The sequence below is a fragment of the Chamaea fasciata genome, unplaced genomic scaffold, assembly GCF_029207755.1.
Source record: "Chamaea fasciata isolate MVZ Bird 193981 ecotype frontalis unplaced genomic scaffold, bChaFas1.0.hap1 SCAF_2, whole genome shotgun sequence".
NCBI lineage: Eukaryota > Metazoa > Chordata > Aves > Passeriformes > Sylviidae > Chamaea > Chamaea fasciata.
The window spans coordinates 91287062-91309183 of record NW_027094087.1 but is presented as its reverse complement, the minus strand read 5'-3'; the positions used below and the strand labels follow the sequence as shown (position 1 = coordinate 91309183).

General features: G+C 37.5%; 1 protein-coding gene across 6 annotated transcripts in view; it reads left to right on the top strand.

Moving 5' to 3' along the window:
* ARHGEF7 (Rho guanine nucleotide exchange factor 7) overlaps positions 1 to 22122 on the top strand; it is a 115782-nt gene that overhangs the window by 77760 nt on the left and 15900 nt on the right. For 4 of the 6 annotated variants that reach the window (XM_066176752.1, XM_066176756.1, XM_066176755.1 and 1 more), the window contains 9 exons: positions 4464 to 4602; positions 5468 to 5527; positions 6735 to 6881; positions 8746 to 8832; positions 11855 to 11933; positions 13269 to 13408; positions 14037 to 14261; positions 15333 to 15426; positions 18243 to 18332. In XM_066176752.1, the coding sequence (XP_066032849.1) occupies positions 4464 to 4602; positions 5468 to 5527; positions 6735 to 6881; positions 8746 to 8832; positions 11855 to 11933; positions 13269 to 13408; positions 14037 to 14261; positions 15333 to 15426; positions 18243 to 18332 (1061 nt within the window). Of the gene's footprint in view, positions 1 to 4463; positions 4603 to 5467; positions 5528 to 6734; positions 6882 to 8745; positions 8833 to 11854; positions 11934 to 13268; positions 13409 to 14036; positions 14262 to 15332; positions 15427 to 18242; positions 18333 to 21516; positions 21694 to 22122 lie in introns of all 6 variants that reach the window. The other 2 variants (XM_066176757.1, XM_066176758.1) reach the window with 1 other exon arrangement.

Below are 22122 nucleotides of genomic sequence, written 5' to 3'. Positions count from 1 at the left end.
TTTTGCCCTAGGGAATTAAAAGCTGCAGCTGAGGGGCTGCTGAGCTAAGCTGTGTCACGACGCTCTCAAAATGCGGTGCCTGTGTGCAGTCCTCAGACCCCTCAGCAGTGATAGCTCGTGCTCCATCTATTACAAACAGAGACCTCCTTCAGAAGTGTAAGTTGTGATTTTAAATGTATACACTTTTAGTTCCTGGATCTGCCTTCCTCAAGGTTCAATGGCCTTTATCTTTTTCCTTCTGTTACTTGTAGGCACATCTGAACTGTTTTCTTCCCTCTTCCAGTGTGATTTGCAGTTTTTGAGGCAGCTGTTTTGAGAAAGATTTGAATTAATTAGTAGGGCTTAAAGACACTTTTCATGGTGACCTTTAAAATATCTCAAGCTGTGAACCAACTCTAGTCTGGAGTGGGAAGAACTCTTCAGCTTGAAATTTCAGAATAAATGAAGCACAGCACTTTTGTATGCTTCTCTGCATTTTATTGTGTAAAGTGATGCAAGTAGTAAATTGAAGTCTCATCTGCCTCTTTCTGAAAAGCTACTTGCTTAGGCAGTTGTGACTGAGTTGATGATTTCACTGTTCAAAAGATTTTCCCGTTCAGCTAAATGATAGCTTTTTATTAAAACACACTCTTAGCTGTGGGCTGGAGTTTCATTTAGCCTATACTGCCTAGGAGACTGTGGTACTTGCAGGCATCAATTGAAATTATGACATGAAAGAGCCATTGTCTTTGGCAAAGCAGCTGACACAGACTTTTTTAATGTTGCAATTAATTTAAAAACGGTTGTGAGCTGTTGTCATGTTTGGGCAGTATTTTAACCCACTCAAATATTTTTGAAAGTAAAAGTAAACCCTTTCGTTATGTCCTATACTCTATTTGTCTTTTGTGACTAAATGAAAGACACTCACTTTAAGCTTTGAGCTTAAGTAACATCCACATTTTGATGGGTATTTTATGTCCACAAAGCTGCAGAGGTGCCAGGTTCGTATGGCATGAGTAGAATGTTAAGGTGGTCTGCATGATGGAACTGCTTAGACAAAATTTTGGGTATTAAGGTTTTAAAGGAGTGTATGCCTGTGTTTGGACTGGAGCTTGAACAAGCAGGCATGTCAAAACTTGTCAGAAGGAAGCATAGAAATATATGAAAGAAGACATTGTCCTCTTGGGAATGTTGGGAGGAAAACTACGTCATTCAGTTTTAATTACACCTATTAACTCTGCTCCCTGTTACAGGCTTCCTGATGATGCCATTGCTAAGCCTGTTTTTCAGGACATTTGTGTACGTTTCAAGTGAGCTGAGGTTTAAACTTGCTCCATAGATTCCAGTATTGTGATTAAGTAAAAAAGACGATGATCAACACCGAGTGTCACTTGAGCAGAGAATGGCATAACCACAGTGTGTGTTTAGTTAAAGGGTTTAGAGAGTAGACAGTGAAAACAAGATAATACCAGGTTTTATTTCAGGTTTCCAAGAAGTCAATTTTAATTCAAACTATAGGGAATTTTCTCCTGTTTTTCCCCACATGTCTTTCATAATGCTGAAGTTGAAAAAATGGAACAACAATAATGAAAATTATAAATGTGAATATGGGTGAAATGGTAACCAAAGTTTCTCCTACACTAAAAGCATTAAAAAAAAAAAAAAAAAAGGGAGGGGGAAGTGCAAGCATTGTCTGAGTAGATAGCTCAGCAAATACTATTTGTATAATGCATTTGTGTGCACCCGACAGTAAGGAGATGGCTGAAGTAATTAGGAATGGGGTTTTTTGCCCCTTAGCAGTCTAAGGGCAAAAATGAGGACTGTCCAGAATGGTGTTAAATTGAGTGGCCTGTGGTGTTTGAGATTGGCATATCCTGTGGAAAATGCAGCTTCGCAGGGGTGAAAGAGAATCTGTAATACACTTCTGGATTGTGCTGCCTGAAATGGGGAACAGTAATAGATACTGTAAAAGGGCAGAGTTGATAGAATGACGCAGCAGGGGCTGTGTCTGACTGAAGCAAACAAAATGCAAAGAATGAGTTTAAACAGCTACTTCCTCTTGGTTCTTGTAGGAAATGTCTTTAAGAAGATGAAGTATGATGAAGTAGGAAGTACTGTGTGTAACCTGGCTTTATGGTGCTGAAATGGGTGGGGGTGATTACAGGTACAATGAATGGATAAAACAGAAAAGCAATGACTTGCACATGATCTGTGTCATATACATAGGGAACTGAAATTTAAAACCAATGAGGCCTTCTGGCAAAAGGTCTTTCCTAGGTAAACTTCGAGAAAGCTTTCTGTAAATTGGGTGTCATACCTTTATCACTTACTGAAACAGTTTCTTTCTTTTTAACTGAGTCAGAAGGAGTTGAGGTGCCACCATACTGTGCCATGCAGCCTGATGTTTCAGTGAATTACCCTGAGTACTTGACCTCAAAGCAGCTGGTACTGGTAAACCCAAGACACAGTTACAAGTCAAAGTCTTTAGTCTTGTTTAGGGTGCCCCTGCAGTCAGCTGTCAAGTTCTGACCTGTTGTGATTTTGTGCTAAGCAAGGACTGTGATTAAGGAAGTGTTAGGCAAAGTTGGTCGTCAGCCTCTAGATATTTAGAGCTGGCCAGCTTTACTTAATTTTAAATTTAAGTTCAAAAAGTACTCAGGTTCATCTGTGTTGCATTATTATAATGCTTCATGCTAGGTATTGTAGGAAATTTTTCAACGTGTTTTAATTTTGGCTAAAACCTGTTTGTCACGAGCTGATTTAGAAGGCATGGAGTTGCTGATATACCCTGCTTAAGAGGGATGCAAGGTCTTTCCCAATTGTGCCCAGCCCTTCTCTTTGCATCTTTAAAATGCACAGCAGATGTTGAGAAATCCCCTCACCCTCTTTCTCCACTCTGTTGTTAAATGCAGCTGAAATGGTGCAAATACATACACTGAGGAGTGCCTGGGCCTCCTTCGAATGGGACAGAAGGCTCTTGAAAGAGGTGGTGTGAATGATGGACCTGACAATTCAGAAACAGTGCTGGATATACATAAGCAAGGCAGTGTAAGGAAATTCCAGTTAACTGATCTGAAGACAAGTAAACTTGGAGTAAAATGTATAGAAAAGTACCTTCTTTTCTGTGAGCTGGGGGAAACTTTGGTACCTGGGAGGTGAATGATCCAGGTGGGATAGTGGGTAGAGCACTTATATTGGGATGGGAAGGTGACAGTTCATAGAACTGTAGAATCATTTAGGTTGAAGAGGACTTTTAAGATAAAATCCAACTGTTAACCCAGCACTGCTAAGTCCACCACTGAACCATTCCCCTAAGGACCATGTTTGTGTTCTTGTTCTGTTGTCTTCACCTATTTGGACAAATGACATTAGTAAGCGGTGTCACTTGTTCTGAAATGGGAAGGAGTGTATGTGTGTCTTGAATGCAGTAAGATGTTACATTTTTAATAAATGTCATTCTGTATTTCTTTTATTTAGATTTTTGCCTTTAGAATTCTGTGTTCTTTGGCAAGTTGTATTTTATGAAGCCTGGCAATCAGCCCAGATGCTGCCATATCTTCCATTCCGAATGGAGAGGGCTCATTTTGCTCTTGGTAATTTAAACTCTTGAAAAGCTAGTCCTCCTCCACCATAGTCTTCTAAAGCATCTGCATTACAAGCAGGAGATGTAGCTGTTTTGTTTTCTTGATAGCAAAGGGAGCTGAAATTTTCAGATCTGGTGTTTTAACTGAGTTGCTGTAAAAATTGAGGGGCTGGGCCAGTTCTGAATTAATCAAATACTAAAAAATATCTGGAGAGGGGAAGTAGCAATTCATGATACATGGAGAGAATGGATTTCTTCCAGTGGCTTTGCTGTGAAAAGAAGTATGTTTTGTAAGTCCACACTTAATGAAACCCTAGCTCATTATAGACTGCACGGTGATTATTTCTACCATTTGTAGGGATGCTGGTAATTTTTTTGCATTAACACCTCGGATGTGAGATTGGGTCATTAAACATGTAAGTGGGGGAGAGAAAAAACTTCTGAACTGTTCTGTATTTGTATTACTGTCTGACACCATAAAAACCCTTATTTTTAATTATATATGAAGCATTTGACTCTTGCTTGTGTAAACCACCTCTAAAGTCATATGTAATTTTACAAGAATAAAGAGCTAAGTAATAAAATATATTCTGTAATTGTTGCTTGAATGGTGCAACATTTAGGAACTGTCTTTGAGCACTGGTTGTCTAGAACAGTGGATTTGATCCTATGTATGTTTTTCCCTGGCTGGATGCCAAATCTACATATGGCCTTGTTCCTGTATTCTCTTTCATACACAAACGGGTCACAGCACTTAAATTGTACTTGATTTCATTTTTTATTTGGCATCTTGTTTTATTGGCATACTTCATTGCAGGTAAAAGACTGAATCATGAATTCAATGTAATTTATTTGTTGTGATAATTTAATCTTCATTTGCTTAAATATCTTGTGTACACAGTGAAGAACTAGGAGAATTCATGGAGATGAAAGGTGCAAACAGCCCTGGGATCCTTGTACTGACCACGGGCCTCAGCAAACCTTTTATGCGTCTGGATAAATACCCCACGTTACTCAAAGAACTTGAAAGGCACATGGAGGTATATCTTATCAGCATTTATGTTCCAGCTTAATGATGATTTGACAACAATTATTTTAAAGGTACATGTCAAACATGATGGGACCCAAAATTACATTTGTTTGCTCTTCCATCAGCCTTCTAAACTACAGGCTGCAGTGGTTTATGTAAAAGTCAGTGCAGTAAAGCTTCCTGTAAAAGCTAAACACTTAAAGTAAAACTATCCAGAAAAGTTAATCATCATTCCTAGGATAGTCCTACCAGGGTCTCTGGTTAACTTGACATTGAATGTCTCTACTGCACACTACTTGAGGCCACTTTATCTTGTGGTGGGAGTACCGCTTTTCACCTTAGCATGTCCAACACATTGGCAAAATAGTCCCTCGGCCTTCCAATGAATGCTGTCCGAAAGTGATCTTCACAGGATGAGGACCTACTTTTTTCACCTTTGCATTTAGTAGGTTAGATGTATGGAGTATGAAAAGAAATGGAAAGCATGGGGGTCTTGTCACACAGATTGACTTGTCAGCCAGTAACAGCAGAACATGCTAGTTAGTCTGTAGGGAATCACCTTTGTGACAAAGCTAACCTACTAAACTAAACTCTGTAAATACTCTTCTCTTGGGATTTCAAAATCTGTTATCCACTAGGTCTTACAAAACTTCTTTGACTCTATTTTAAGTATAACTAGGATTTTGCTAAATAGCTGCAGTTTTACTAGAAACTAGAACCCACAGTGTTTGATATAAGAAGGCCATGAAGAGACCAGATTAGTATGCAACTTCAATTTTGCAGAATTGTTTGTTTTTAGTTAAGCCTCTAACATTTTTTAAAATTAATTTTTCTAGAACTGAACCTTTTATGTATGTTTTCTCCATTGTTTTTAGGATTATCATCCGGATCGTCCAGATATTCAAAAATCCATGACTGCCTTCAAAAATCTTTCTGTAAGAGTGATAAAAGAACAGATTATATATTTTAAGTAGAATGTTTTCTAATTTAATCTCCCTCTATTGCTTAAAAAAGTGAAGCTTTTTTGTAAATGTGTAGTAAAATTTTAAAAGCCTGGAAATTAACGCTGTATGTGGGCAGAGCTAAGGATGGTAATTTACTGGGGAGTTATAGCAAATAGACTTCTGGGGTAAGAGTTGAGCAAACTATTCTGCACCTCTGCCCTCTCATCATACTTCATCTCCCTTTCTACTTGTGCTTGCATAACTAGTGTCCTGAAGAATGGCTTCTTTACAACAAACGAGTACATGTTCTGATTTTTTTTTCCAAGTGCATTTCTTCTAGGGCAATGGTGTTGGCTTTGAGAGAGAAGGGTTGAAGAGGAAAGTGCTAGTGAAGTTCAGAAGATGCAAAACTTCTAGCAATAATAGGATCAGGAAGCCTAATTTGAACAGATGAACAGACTGTGTGCTATCGTCTTTACAAAAAATGAAAATCTATGCCTCAACTGCGACAAGCAAATAATTAATGCAGTCTCACTTACAATAAACTTACTGTGTTATGCTTCCTGTTAGGAATGTGTGCTGATGATAAACTGGCATTTTTAAAAATTTTTAAACCAGAAAATTAGTGTTATCAGTGTTCAGAAGAGGTTTGTGTATTGCATCCTGTTGAGTGCTATACAAACAAGAGGAAACAATTCTGTTGAGAAAAATTCAAATGAGTAGAAGTAGAGCAGGCTGGAGTTACTTAACAAAACTAGTAACACAAAGTTCTAGACACTCATGATTTGCACAGGTGGCAGGTCTCTTTTTACTGAAAGATGATGTTTTGTGGTATAGGCATCTATTTCTGACAGCTGTGTTACTCTGCAGTTGACCATGTCCATTTTTGGTTAGTCATAACAAGATTTGAAACATAAAGGAAGGAGAAATTTGAGTAACAGAGCTATGACTGGATTTGGAAGGGTAATTGAAGTCAGTGTATTGAAAAGCCATAATATTTAAGTTAGTAAAACTGGTTTATGAAAACTATTAGTAATAGTCATCTAAATAAAAATGCTTCAGGTAAGGTGCTGTCTTCTGTGTATTGCAAGCATAGCAGTAAGTACAACTGTAGTGGTATTTCTAAGGGTATTTCTACCCGTAACCCTTCCACATTGGTAGAGTTTATAGAGATGATGTTTTTCCCAATGTTTGTTAGGCACAATGTCAAGAAGTACGGAAACGGAAAGAACTTGAACTGCAAATACTGACAGAAGCTATTCGATGTTGGGAGGGAGAGGATATCAAAACACTTGGCAATGTGATTTACATGTCCCAAGTCATGATTCAGTGTGCTGGAAGTGAGGTAATATCCTTCTCATCTTTAATGTCACTCTTCCAATTTTCAATAAAATTCATTATAATCATTATACAACAGAAATAAAGGAGTGCTTCAGAGATGGTAATCTAAGCTAAAGTCTTTCTCTGTTGATTTAAGGCATTTTTTTACAAAACCCAAAATATAATTCCTTGAAGGTGTATGGTCTCGTCTGTAAATTTTACTGAGAAATGACTGACTACAGCAGTTATAAATGTTGTAAGATAATTTTTGCAGGGCTTTTTTCAAAGTGCATAATTAAACAAGATTTTCATGTGTTGTTATGTTACAGGATCATTGTGCCTAGCAGTTTTTACAGTGTGTTTAAATAGCAAAAGGTTTAAAGTTTTATGTTGTAAGGTATCTGAGACAAACTCTTTTTTGACTGTTTTGGGCACATTTCTCAAGTAGTAAATTTTGAAATACAAGCTTGAGTACCAAATGATCTTTGAGGAATACAGTAAGAAGATACATTAGAAAGTTAAAAGTGACAGAGTTGGGTGATATTTTTTTTTTCTAACCAAAGAAGCAAATAAAGCATAAAGAAAAACTTGTCCTACCAGAAATAATGTTAAAATAATTTTAAAAGCAAGTGCTAACAGAAAGGCAATATTATACAGGTTGCTGACAGGTTTTTATTGCTTGTTGTTCTCCTGAAAAATCAATGAGGCTTTGAACCTGATGAGGGCTTTTGAATTGCAACCTCATTCAGTCCATTTCCTCCCTTAGAACAAAGAGGTCCATAAATATGAAGAAAAAGAAAAATGTTCATGCAACTGAATATTTAAAAGTTAGTCACTTGATATTTTTCTCTCAGATATTTTGTTAGCTGTTAAAGTAAATAAATAAGAATCTGTAGAGCTGATGGTGCATGTTCTGCAGTCATGTCTCTTTTTGAAGCCAGCAAAATAGATCACCATCCCCCACTCTCATTATGAAGTAAAATGTTAAATGCAATGGACTTCTAGAAGTTTCTGTTTAGCATTACAGCTTTTTGGCAAGATACAAGGACATCTCCATTTGTGCAACAGCATCTGGGTTTTGTTCTGTCATTGTAAAAATGATACAGACATTTGCACATGTTTACTTAAAAACATTAAAACTTGCAAAGGACTTGTAATTTTGCGAAGATGCTTGAAATTAGGATGGTGGCCTTGTCAGTTGATGCACTCATTTTGTCATTAAACTCTTACACTTTAGTGCTTCTCCCTTTTGTTGTCTATAGCAGTAGATTCAGAGTAAACTTATTCCTCCTTCCTTAAAAATACCCCAAAACAAAACCACAATGGATAACTTCATACATGAAGCCAGCAAATCAAAACCAGAACAAAGTAATGAGTGCTTTCGTTGTAACTATAGTAATTATTACTTTGCTTTTTCTCCTTCTGGGCATAATCCAGTGTTTAAAAATCTGATCTCCAATTTGAGAGACCACAGTCTCGATATGACTGTAACAGTATCCATCTAAATTATAGGAAGAAATAGATCCAGTATGTAATTCTGGTTTTACTGAAATTGGCGAAACAGTTGTTACCATATTAAACAAGGTCAATATTTCACCTAGACTGTAAAATGCCTGTTTTAAAATACAAGGCTGTGCTCTTCTGGAAAAAGTATAGGCATGTGTTAGTAGCACTTTTCAAATAGGATATAGTAATTCTGTCATCTTCTTTACTTTTTTTTTCTTTTTTTTTCTTTTTTTTTCTTTTTCTAAATACAGTGGAGAGTTTTGCACTGAGCAAATACTTGTGGAGTAATAATCCAGTAATAATGCTGATAGCTTTTAGTAATAGAAAATGGTGAAGGGACATGTGATGGTGTACTTACTTTTTCATTTTCTTCTTTTAACAAGGAAAAGAATGAAAGGTACCTTCTTCTCTTCCCTAACATTTTGCTAATGTTGTCTGCCAGCCCAAGAATGAGTGGGTTTATCTACCAGGTAAAGTAATACATTAATATATGTGTAAGAATGCGTTGGGGGTTGTGTTCTTTCCAAATGATATTTCATAGGAAACTTGGAAGGATTATTAAACTTTTGCATTTATAAAGATAAGAGGTAATATCTGCATTAAGAAGTGGTCATCTGTCTTATAAAATTCTCACCTAGAAGTCCAGGGTTTGATTTTCTTTGTAGCTGTGACTATCATCAAGGAGACATTGGGGTTTTTTACCCTTTTACTAGTAGCTGATGAGTAGTATTGGTAGCTTTTTAGATCTATGTGGGAAGCCAGTGTTGCTGCTTAGGTTTGTTGGTACTCTTTGACTGCTGCTGAGACTTAAAAAAATTGCACAGCCCCCTTAAGCTTTTATCAGTGTGAATTAGGCTGTTACCATCAGTTTGTTTAGAGGCATCCACTTTAGTGTTTAATCTTGGAGTCTGTGGCACACTTTTAAAATTAATCTTTTAGGTATTTTCTGTTTAATGAGCACTGAGTCACAGAGTAGTTGTTGTTCTGGGGCCCACAGACTATATTCCCTCTGGATGAAGTTGAAGTGGAAGGCATGCTCCAAATGTATACTTGATATGCTCTAACTAGGGGAAAAGATCAAGTGCATGGACTGACATTAAGTCCCTGGCCCCAGCCTCGGGCTCCACAGTGTAACACCACCTGAAATGCACACAATGTGGCCCTAGGGACCTTAGCACCAGGTGTTTCACTTCACCAATCCTCTGCTCCCAGCTGGTAGACACAGTCTTTGAGCTTTCTCCCAGGTTTCCTAGCTGAGTACTTGTGGCTGTTGCCCTACAGGCCTGTTCCAGAGGTGGAACAACTGCTGCAGTGCAGGAGTGCCATTTGTCTTGGCTCCCCTGGAGCTCTAGGCTGTGTTTCACAGAAGCACTTGCATCTTGGGTATATAGTTTCAAAGACTTCTGAGAGAGGCAAATGTGCAATCCATGACTTCGAAAGTCTTGTAAATGTTCAAATAATGCCAAAAGACAGGGGAAAACTGCAACAAAGTTCTAAAAGGAGACAGAGATTTCACCTACTAGAAATGCTTCTGTAAAACAGACGCTTGAACAGTTTGTTCCTTTCTCTTGAGCAGTGATTTGCCTGCTTCAAAAGAATACTGAAAGTTGGTCATTTGGTGTTCCTATGTGATCAATCACAGTCAGTCACAAAATTTGACTTTTTTTTTTTTTTTTGATTAAGAGAAATTAAATTCCAAAACTTGTGTTTGGATTTGTACCTTACCTACCACAATTGGAGATGGATTTGTTTGAAAAGCTGCTGCATTAGGTGGTTCAAAGGGACAGTCACATTTGTTAACTTTATGCCACTTCTAATTATCCCAATGTTGATGGAAAAAGATACTAGAAAAGGCAGGTTAGTTCTGTGTTCCAAGTGGCGCAGTCAGAATTTCTGGTGAGGATAGAGTCAGTTGCTCAGAGCCCATTTAGAGTGCATAACCTGGGCCTCCTGGATGTTTTTTCTGAGGTTCACATCTCAGAACTGGGACGGATAAAGGCAGAAGATGATGCAGTTCCCTCAGTCCTTCTCAGGGAACTTATGCCACTGTAGGCACCATCCAACATAACAGCTTCTCTGCATTTCTGAATAGCCCAGTTCTTGTCAGGCTTCAGATTTTCTGGTTGGTAGTGCTGACATCTACCACGTGAACTAATGGTAAGAACTTTTACCAGTGGTAAGCAGAAGTCACAATGAGCAAGGACCATACTTCTTAGGTGGGCTACACAATTCTTGTTAAAAAAAGGGAAATATAAATGATTCACAAGTTCATTTCAATTTTCTGTTTTGCTGACTTTGTACTTTTTTCTTGCCATGTGATTCAGGGGATCTCTGTCACCGGTGTACCCCTATATTGCCTCCCCACCTGTGTCAGCAGCTCTTGAACATCTCTCATATGGTTGTATGCTGTGTTATTTGTGAACCAGCAAACATTGGAAAAAAGGGAAAAGAGCAAATTTTAACTGCATTGTGTAGTGCCATGGCCACCATGTTTCCTTCAGTGGGGAAGCTGCTACAAGAGAAGTCCTCCTTTGTCTTTGGTATCTTGGGCCTGAGCATGCTCTCTGCCTACAGAATACAAGCGATTTTTCATTTTCAAGCTTCTAAGAAACCTTTGTCCATTCTGCTGTCTTTAGGAAAGAAGAAAACATAAAGTTGTTTTTTATTCTTTTTGCTCTGTTGGAGCAAATTCCACAGCACATAGTATTTGTGCTTTTGCCAGTATTTGCTGAATAGTGTTTCTGTGCAGGAGAATAAAGGATCTGTCTTAAAAAACTTTTATTGGAGTTTCATTTTCATCCCCAAAATACTCAACTTTATTTATTCATCTGTGTTTCTAAAGGGTCAAAAAGTTATCCTAAACTGATTTTTTTCCCCTGCTTGACTGGGTTTAAAATGGGATCTTCTGCAAAATTAGTATGTTCCTCTGAAGAAAATTTACAAATTTGAAGGTATTCTCTGTGGTTTTTTTCCCCTCAAAGTATTTCTGTGAGGCAATTTAGTAGTGACATTATTAAAGAAATGAATCTTCAGTAAATAATTGATGCATTTATTTAGTGAAATACTCCTTTATAAATTTACTGGTTCTACAGACCTTATTCTGGGAGCTAATCAAATAGTTCGCAAACAAATGTGCTTTAAGAGTCGCTATTGCCTCCAGTCATGTGATATGGATGATCCTGAAGGTCTCAATTTCAAGAATCCGAGGCTGAGGAATGATCACTATTGTATTTGTATGGATTTTGTAGCCTGAATAGGTATAAGCTAGATGAACTGATGTCACAGATGTAATTTGCAGAAGTTGGACATATGAAAAACTCCCATTGTGAGATGTTTATATGAATTTTTAAATGTTTTTAAATCCATTGGGGTGTATGTGTCGATTTACTATGAATGTCTTTTTTCAGAGTTTAAAGTTAGTGTTTTCTTTAATTGGTAATGTTTTTATGTGTTTTGTATTTACTGTCAACGTTACCATCTTTTTTTTTTAAGGGAAAACTGCCTATGACAGGAATGACTATTACAAAGCTAGAAGACAGTGAAAACCATAAAAATGCATTTGAAATATCAGGTATTGCCCATTAGTATTTTTATTTACTAGTTATTGCAGGATATATTGTTTCAAACATCAAATGCTCACTCTGAACAGAGGAAAAAACTTTTTCATTGTGAGGATGACCGAGCACTGGCACAGGGTGCCTGGGGAGATGGCTGTCCTTGGAGGTCCTGGAAAGCTCCTTGGCCATGATCCCAGGCAAGCAGCTCCAGGTGTCTGTGCTTGGGCAATGGGGAGTGTGACCTACAGAGATCCCTTACAGCCTCAGCCCTCCTGTGATTACACAAACTTTGTAACACAGCTCCCCAGAGCCTCACTTGAAGGCTGCTTTTTACTGCTTCTCTAAAGCAGTTAAGGAGGTCTTTGCATGGGATTCATCTTGGAATTTCTGTGTCTTAATAAATGGAGATAGTAGCCTTGGAGATCTTTTGTGATGAAGCAGTTCAAAGTACACTATTTACTGAAAGGATACGAATTCGAGAGTCTCTGGAAGAGCTTTGAGCAAGAGTTTTCTTCTAGAAATTTTCCACCTCTTTCCTGAGAAAATGAGATGCTCCTTTAGCATCTCTGATGTTAATGATTGTTACCATTATACTTATATTGGTTAATTTCTATCTGGTTAGTCATTCATTTTGTCATGTATGTCCTGAGACAATTTAAAGGACAGTGCAAGGTCCCCATGGTGGAGTTTCATATCTTCCTTCAATTCCCGGATCAGTTCTACCTCCAAGGTTGCATTTAAATAAACTAATTTTGACTGTCTCGAGTATATCAGTGCCACGAGTCACAGGGGAAAAGATTGTTTATGTTGAGAAAAAAAAAATGGGTTTTTTTGCGATAATAGCTGTGAAGCTGACCTCAAGGGGAATGTGATGGATTAAATTAGGTTAAGTGCAGAAATTAAGGTTATCTTTGATTGAGATTGCATTTCCAAGTGACTTTTGCCCTACCTTTAATTTTATGCTTTCTTCTGAGAGAAGATGGGCGAACTCTGATTTTATAACTTTTCCTGTGCTGTAGTGCACAGAGTCAAGAATGACATTTTAGGCTTTGTGCTGGTTTTACTGGGGAAGATGGAGAAGCATAAGGCTGTCTCCTACTCTTGTCATTTAAGGTTGTGCTTAATTACTAGAGCTAGGGGAAAAAAGTAGAACTCTTGTGCTTGGCTGAGAATAAATTCCTGGAGGCGATGTGTGTTACAACCTGGAGAAGTAGGATGCTGTTGTACTGAAAATATGATTTAAATTTTTGCTTAGTATTGAGAGGAAATGCATGTCTTTTTTAATCATGTCAGATTGACTAAATTGTTCTTTTTTCATTTCCTGTGTCTTTCTGGTATCTGTCACCTAGGAAATATGATTGAAAGGATATTAGTATCTTGTAACAACCAACAAGATTTGCACGAATGGGTGGATCACCTGCAGAAGCAAACCAAAGTCACAACTGTTGGGAATCCCACCATTAAACCTCACTCTGTGCCATCTCACACGGTAAGAAAGAGCTTCTGAATAGAAGTGAACGAGCAGAATTACATTATCTGGCAAATATTACACCATGGAAAGCCTTTTTTTAGCCATTAGTAACAGGAACCGAATTGTGTCACTGTAGTTTAATAGGTAAAAAGATAATTCTGTTTTTAATTGTGTGAACAAAGAATAAAATGCTTAAAACTCAGTGTAACAGTTTAATGGGGTGAAAGAAAGTTCATTATCGTTACTTTTTCTGTTTTGACCAAGTGCATACATCACCATCTTTTAAGTATACTTAGAACAGTAGGTTATAATTGGTGATGTATTTGACAGGCTGTGGAGAAACAGTAATTTCTTTTGAGTTCTGCATTTGCATTTTTGGATATGAATGGTTCTAAATTTAGCTCCACCCTTAGTGGTGAGAGAAGTGGGAGCAGTTCTGTTTTTAGTTTGTGCTCTGTCTGTGGTGGACAATAAAAAAACATTTAAGCTCCTTTTTTCCAAGAAATAATTTAGTGTAAAAATTTTCGAAGGCCACCTGTAGTAAACAGAAATGCTATAGCAGGTGGGATTATTTCAGCACTCCTTGATGACACTCTGTCTCCATTATGATAATATGCTTTCTTTCCTTTCCCATCATGTTTGACAGCTTCCTTCCCACCCAGTGACTCCCTCCAGCAAGCATTCAGACAGCAAGCCAATACCCCTGACTCCTGCCTACCACACTCTCCCTCATCCATCCCATCATGGGACTCCACACACCACAATAAACTGGGGACCACTGGAGCCTCCAAAAACACCCAAGCCTTGGAGTCTGAGCTGCCTGCGGCCTGCACCTCCACTACGGCCCTCAGCTGCTCTTTGCTATAAAGAGGTGAGATGCAGCAGCCAAGAAAAAAGACAATGTGGCGGGCCTTCAGTAGGAAGGTGTAAATTTTTTTTGTGGTGGCTGTGTGTATATGACTTTCTTTTAATTTTGTAAATCTCCTAAACAACAGGGAAAAAGTGAGAGTTGATCTTCAGTGCTAGATTTGTATTGAGACTTAGCTGCTAGAAGAAGTTCTTCTGTTTGGCTGTACTATGTGCTCATTTTGTAATTTAACTTAAAATCCTTTTATGCTTTCATGTGTAGGCCACTAAACTCTTCAATGTATTAAAATTTCAATCATCTTTAAAGTGTTTAGCATACAATAACATTCAAAACCTGTCATGATCATCTTTGGTAGGTCCTGCTCAGTCACCTTTTTACTTTCTTGTTCTGTATTTTCACAGATGTATTGTATCCTTCAGGTAAAGGATAGACAAGCATATTCATTTTGTTCCTGAAACTTAGTATTGTTCCTGTAAATTATCATGACCACATTTTGAGCAGAAATGCTGCTGGGTTTGTTGTTTGTTTGTGGTTTCTGTTAGTTTGTTGTGTTGGGTTTTTTTTTGGTTTGGTTTTTTTGGGGTTTTTTTTTGGTTTGGTTTGGTTCTTTTTCCTGTAGATCTCTGTAAAAACAGACCTAAACTTTTACAAATTTTGACTTTGAAGAGTATAGTACCTGCCAAGCTTCCTTGTTAGGTCCTTTTTCCTTGCTTCCCGGTAGACAAGTGAAATGGGTTGTCTCTTCAACTGTTCAGGAAAAAGACCTATTGATGTGTTCATGCCTCTTCCTTTCTCCCTTCACTAGCTCTCAAACAGGCTGAATGCCTTTGCAGCAGGTTTTATGTATATTTCTGTTAATAGAACAGATAAAATACTTGGCTGTGTGTATAGCTGGAAGAAGAGTAGAGAGGAAATTAGCCAATGCAGGCAAATTGAACATGGCAAAAAATATTAGTATACTGATTTTTGGGTGCTGTAAAAAGGTGTTTAGTTAGTAATTCCTGTATGCATCTTAGAAGTTAAATTCTTGAAATAGTGTCTAGAAGCTCTACTCTTTTTATTTTTCCTACACAGGATCTCAGTAAAAGCCCTAAAACCATGAAAAAGCTGCTTCCCAAACGCAAGCCAGAGCGGAAGCCATCAGATGAAGAGTTTGCACTGAGAAAAAGTAAGAGAGACTTGAACAAATACCTGCATAATACAAAGGGTGGAATTAACATCAGTTTAAATTCTTTAAGAGTTAGATGTACCTCTCCTGTCAGGGGAGAGGAGTAGGTATCTCCAGAGGATGGTTTGTTATATTCATCTTGTGCTATGATGGCATTAGTTGCTTTGTAGAACTTTACTGCTTGCTACAGTGGATGTCTGCTTGTGAAGTGCCTATTTCTCTGCGTTACAGAAGGAAGGGAGGTTGCAGAGCCATGTGAAGTTCAGTGAAGTAAACCTGTCGTTTAGTACTGTAAACAACAATGTGAAGATGCTGAATCAATCTTGCAGAATACTTTGTAGCTATGTTCTTAAGTTGGTCTTGGTAGGAGCTTCTGTCCTCAGTGTTGGAAAGCTGGTTTTTGCTGCTGATTTGACGACAAGTTGCTTCCACAATCACTCCTTCTGGGTTCCAACAGTCTTCTCTTATCTCCTGTAAATAAAGTCATTTGCTCATGTCTGTATCTAAATAAATTACAGATATTTAGGCTGTGTGAAGTCTGAAGAAAAATGCTGATGTGGAAGAGACTGAGTAATGTACCGAAAGAGAGAGTTCAAAATCTGGATGTTGGGATAATTTGAAGTAGAGGGAGCATTAATTGTTATCAAGCAAACACAGTATTCACTTAGTTGTCAGTGTTGTTGTAATTCTTCCTTAGAAATTTGTGTGAATGAATAATCTGATTACTTGTATTCGTAAAAGACAGGGTGTTTTATTGGACGGATTTTTTCTGGAGCTTTTGCTTCTCTGTGTCTGTCCTTTGCTCTTGGGCTTTTTAAGATAGTCTGTGCCATGAGTGTTCAGTGCATGAAGTGTGTTATTGTGGCAGTTGTCTCTCACAGGCTTATATAGAGTTGGAGAGAAAAAACTTTTCCTCTGAGTGCTCTTGGTTTGTCTGAGATGTTAGTCCTTCTGAATGTTCTGTGCATTTCATGTGGCAAAGGTTAAGCTAGTGAGTAGAATGATTCTTGTTCATAGATGTGCAGGTGGATGTTGTAGTTCAGGATGTTTTGTCCTTACAGAAAGGCATCTGTTTAGGAAAAATGAAAGTACTGTAATGCTGTATCATTTGAGATGTTGGAGAATAGAGATTCGGTAGTTGTAATGATGATGATAAGGCTGTCAACTTGCAGGTTTAGCCGTTGTTAAACAACACAGTGGGAGGAGTTAAGGGTTCTTAGCTGGGGGAAGGAAGGAGTCTGTAGCTTCCAAATACAGTGTTCTACTCCTGATTTGATAATTTGTATTAAAAGGTTTGGTTTTTTTTTTTTTGTAGCTTTTAGTCAAAGAGTGTTTCTTACAGATTCTTGATGTTCATCTTCCCTAATCAGTAATTAGAAGGTTCTGTTAGTTCAACTTTCTCAACTTTTTTGTGGAGCTACAAAAGTTTCCCACTTGTATCAAACTTAAAGCATATTGGTAGAGTGGTCTGAGTTTTGTTACTTCCCTTCTCAGGAATCCAGAGGATTTATGGGCAATGTTTTGAGAACTGCTGTGTCAAATCAGCATTTCAACAGACAAAACAACTGAGATGTTTCAACTGAGTGCCCTCAAAATGCTATTTCAGAAGTGTAGTATTTGTCCTGCTACTGTAATAAAATGGTGCTGCATTCTAACTAGAAAATCCAATTATTTTCCCTGCCTTGAAAGAGGGATAACCTGTACTTTGGAGTTCCTGCATCTCTTAAACTGCAGGAAAATGATATTGGGTCAAGATAATTTCTGCAGTAGCTAGCGTGTCCCAACAAATGTTTGGAAAGTTGGCTTTGTTCTGGTGATAATAAATCACAAACCCCAACAGGATGCATTGGCTGGCAGAGAATACAGCTGCATTTTGATGTTGAAGGTTGCTCAGATTCATGCAGCAGGAAATCTTCAAACCTAATTATTTCATGGGGGCAAAGAGGAAAAATGCTTTTAAAACAACAAATTGTCTTGCCTTGCACATAGACTTCTGGTTTCATCTAAATAATGGTAGAGGCACCTCTAGATTTCTGATTGGAGTTTCACTCTATTGCAAGTGAACAATTTGACAGTATTTTACTGAGTCACCCAGTGAGACTTGCTGTGGAGCTTTACCTTTTGGAAAATGTTGCCATGTTAAGCTTGAATAGTTAAATTTGTTCAGTAGTGCTGTTTCTACGTTGAACTCTGAGTAGTTTAGTCACTTTTCACAGATATATGCGCATGATAGTGGCATCTTTCCTTCTGCATGCTGAAGTTATGCTGTTAATTCTGAGTTTTATTTTCAACTTTGTGCTGTTGAAAGGGGTAAATCTGATTTTATATATATATATACACACACATATATATATATATGCACAAATGCAAAAAGTTTTCAAGATGTTTTCTGTGAATTAGTATTCTTTTTCTTGATTCCTTTGATTAAACAATGGAATAGTATGCATATTGAATTGTGTATTTATATAACAGCTCGAGTATATAGGGGTTTTTCAGTAAAATGACTGCTTTTGAATGAGAGTCCTCACACTTCAAAACACATTCTGTACAACATCAGACACTCAGAAAATTTCTTGAATGTGTGGGTGGCTACTCTGAATTGAATTTTTTCTAAGCATTTCAAAATAGTATTTGTCTTTTTAAACTGTTACTTTTGTTCACTGAAGTTTAATTTTTAAAATGGTATAATTAAAATAATTTTAAAGGGTTGATTAGGCTGAACTTTAGACTCAACTGAACTGTACTGATTTACAAAGGCTTTTCTATATTAAGAAACATGCCCATGTTTAAAATTCTATTTTTCTCATTGATTCTAGGTACAGCTGCTTTAGAAGAAGATGCTCAAATTCTTAAAGTCATTGAAGCATATTGCACAAGTGCCAAAACACGTCAAACACTAAATTCAAGTAAGTTAGAAGATACTTAAATGTGTAGAAATGGCTAACTAAAACACAAATGAGATAGTTTGCAAAAGAGAGTGCTGGATATTCCCAGGCCTTTGCAAATAGCAAGTTGGACCTGCAAATAATAATCTGTTTCTGGTTTAACATCAATGCCAGGTGTTTATGTATTGGATGCCAAGGACCATGATTAGAGACTATAATTTTTCAGTATTTTGAAACGATCCAAAACAACAAAAACCCTTATGTGACTACATGTCATAGTTTAAAATTGTGCTAAAGCTTCACCAATGAATAAAAGGTGTCCGAACTGAAATAACAGCTATCAGTATGCTTTTGGATAAATTTCAAGAAGCTGGTAAGTAGGAGGACTGAAGAAGTCATCATAGTTTTGGAGGACTGTATTTTTGTTGTGTTCTGTTCAACAAAGACTTTCTCCATGGAAAAGTAACCTAGACCTTTAAAATTTCTTTAATTTTATTGCCACTAGTTGTTTTTAGTATTAATTACAAATTTTAATCCCGTCTCATAATTTCAGGAGAAATTGTTCTCAGATGTATGTTACTTAAAGCCATTTTTAGTTTCTCAGATCAATACCTAGCATATTGAAAACCTGTAACGTGCCTCTGGGGTCCTACTTCATTTAATCCAAATCAAGGTTGCCATGTGGAGTTCCTCTGTATTGTAAGTAAAACATTGCTCAAAGCAGGGGAGTCCACCAGCATGTGTTCCATTTACACAAGGAAGGAGAAAATGCTGTTGCGTTTGTTCCTTTTTGCACTGTTGAATACGAATTTAATTTGGAGATCCTTGGAACACAGTATAATGATCTTGAAGTACTTGGCTGGTTTTGCTGGAACTAGAAGACTGGACATTGTAACTTCTTGTCCACTAAAGCTATTTAAATTTTGCAATATTAGTCTCTGTTGCCTGCAGTGCTCTAGGCCCATTTTGCTTCGAAGCAAAAACACTTCATGCTGACAGTTGAAGTCTTAAAATGCAATTGCAGACTTAGTTCTCAAATTTTCCTAATACATGTTCATTTGCTATTGCCAACTTGAAAAATACGCAGCTCCTTTGTATTCCTATGTAATTTACAATGGGAATATGGCAGTAGTATTAGACTGTAAAAACTTCTCAAGTAGCAACAAAAGCCTTAATTTTAATTTTTCTGTCTTAATGAACCGTAGATCTCCAAGATCGTGAAATCAGCTACTACTGTTATTTTTTTATAATTACTAATCTTTTTTATAGCCCTACAGTCATTACAGTAGTGTGTTTAATTGGATAAAGGGAATGAATGAATTCAAAGTTCTGAAGAAATACTGTTGTTCCAAACAAAATCAAATGAGATGATTGCCATTTAAACACCTCAGCTGTGATCTGTTATTCCCAAGGATAACGTGACAAGAAATGGTTGGGAAAACATTTGCACTTGCACAGTAGTGTGTGCAGATATGAAGTGGATATGATTTTTTTTTTTGCTTGCCTATTTTTCCTGTCTATGTATATTTAAGAAATATACATAGTGCTGTGGGTATCATTGCATATCTCAGAAGTCAGCAGTTTTATTTGCTCTTAATTGCAGCAAGAAATTTTTTTTTTAATGATTAGGCACACAGCTGCTTTGTTTGGAAAGCACAGTGTTGTCACCTAAGACTAGGTTTCAGAATGTCCACTTGTAAACTGGAATTGGAAATGGGAAAAGAACCAATAAAGCTGCAGTTGCTTCTGTTGGAGCAGTAGTCAGTGTAGAAAAATAGAATGAGAGAGTTGCCTGTCACCTGTGAAGTATGGTGGTTTTTTACATACTCCATTCTTACCTCCCTATTAATATTCTGCATGTCCCTCACAGCACTCACTGGGCAATTCCCCTACCTGCAACTTAATCTGCTGCTTTTGGCAGTGTCAGTGCAGCAGAGCTGTGACACCAGTGCAAACTGGTAAGGTGTGGCAGAGGTAGCAGAGCAGCTTTTTATCAGTTGTTTGGGTGGGAAATAAGTGGAACTTAATTTGGGTAGATAAGATGGAAATGAAACAGCAGAGTCTGACTTTCTCATGCTTTTTGAAGACAGCTTATTTTGCATTTCTGGTTCAAATGAAGACTTAAAATCCTCTGCAGTATCATATGTGTGGTGGCTCATAATATGGCCACTTACATAGCTTCAGTCCTTGGATACTGCTAGGCCTTGAAAAACAAAAAACCTCTCCTTATTATGTTTGACCAACTACCCTAGAGATCTAAAAGTATTTAATTATGGGGATAGACTCAGGTGTGTAGGAAGAGGTATGTGAGGGGTCAGAATGGGCTAGGCCACATCTCTTAAGTTCGTGGCCCTTTTTTCTGTGAGTAAATTTATGACATGGCTTAACAAAGAACAAGGGGTATGGGCACAGAAAAAAATGTACTTTGACAATCTCCTTCAATGGATGCAAGATGCTGCTGCTGATTAAGTAATCAGCAGCCCTGCTCTGCATGAGAACCTTTGCTTTTCTTTTTTCCCCTTCATTTTCCTCTTCATGGTGGTGACACAAGCACTTCTGTTGGCTGTGTTGTGAGCTGGTGGGAAAATTATCTGCTTGAGAAAACTAACCCTATGAAAGATTTTTTCATCTGAAGCTGTTTCCTGGCTTCGCTCATGAAGCAGCTGTACAAAAGACTGTGTCATTGCAAGGGAGGGAAAGGATGAGGTACGGATATGTGATGGGGGACGGGGCTGTTGCTTTTCATATTGGTGCTGGATCATGCTGGCTTACTGTGTTTGTTTACTGCTCTGTGCCCAGTCAAATTCTCCCCAGACCAGAACTGACTCTGTGTTTCAAAAGAACCTGTCTTCCTTTTCAAAAAATTCTACTTTCAAACAATATTTTGTTACTCAAAATTCTCAACTGAGACTGCCTAGAAACTTAAAAACCACTTCAAAATTGTATTGTAACCGTTCAAACATTATTATGTGCTGAGTGTAATTTATACTTAAACCCCAAACAAATTTGAGAAAAAAAAAAAAAAAAAAAAGAAAAAAACCCCAACTTTGGTGCCTTTTTAACAATATTTTCTCTTTTCCTTCTCTTCCCATCACCTTTTTGCTTTTATTTCATGTGTTTGGTTGTGGCTATTCCTTACGTTCTCCTCCTCATCCCACCTCTGCCTATCCACATCCACCATTTCATTTCACCTATACATCCTTAGCATGGCAAGGCACTGACCTGATGCATAATCACGTCTTGGCTGATGATGACCAATCAAGTCTAGACTCCTTGGGTCGTCGCAGTAGTCTTTCTCGTTTGGAGCCTTCAGACCTCTCAGAAGACTCTGACTATGACAGTATATGGACAGCCCATAGTTACAGAATGGGGTCTACATCTCGTAAGAGCTGTTGCTCATATATCTCTCACCAGAACTAATGCACTTCTGAGCTTTTTCTTAACAAATGCTTGTTGTATCACAGCCTGCTTTTCTTAGATGTTTTCTTGCTGTTCCTTGTCTCTTTAATGTGATATTTTAACAACTTCTGAGGGAGCTCCTGAAACTTCAGTTATACCTGGTGGAAGGCTCTATTGTCAATTCAGTACACATGCAAATAAGTCATTCTAAAAACTGTATATCCTGTTAAGGATGATACTTCTTGAGGGTTTTTTTAACTGATAGATGTTAATTTGTAGCTCTGAATGGTCTTTTTTTTTTCTTTTGACTTGGTCAGTGTAGTAACAGGTCCTTTATTTTCTTTTTTTAATTTTGGATAGCACATTTTTATATTTTGTACTGAAACCATACTGGTTTGAGAGCTGAGTGCCA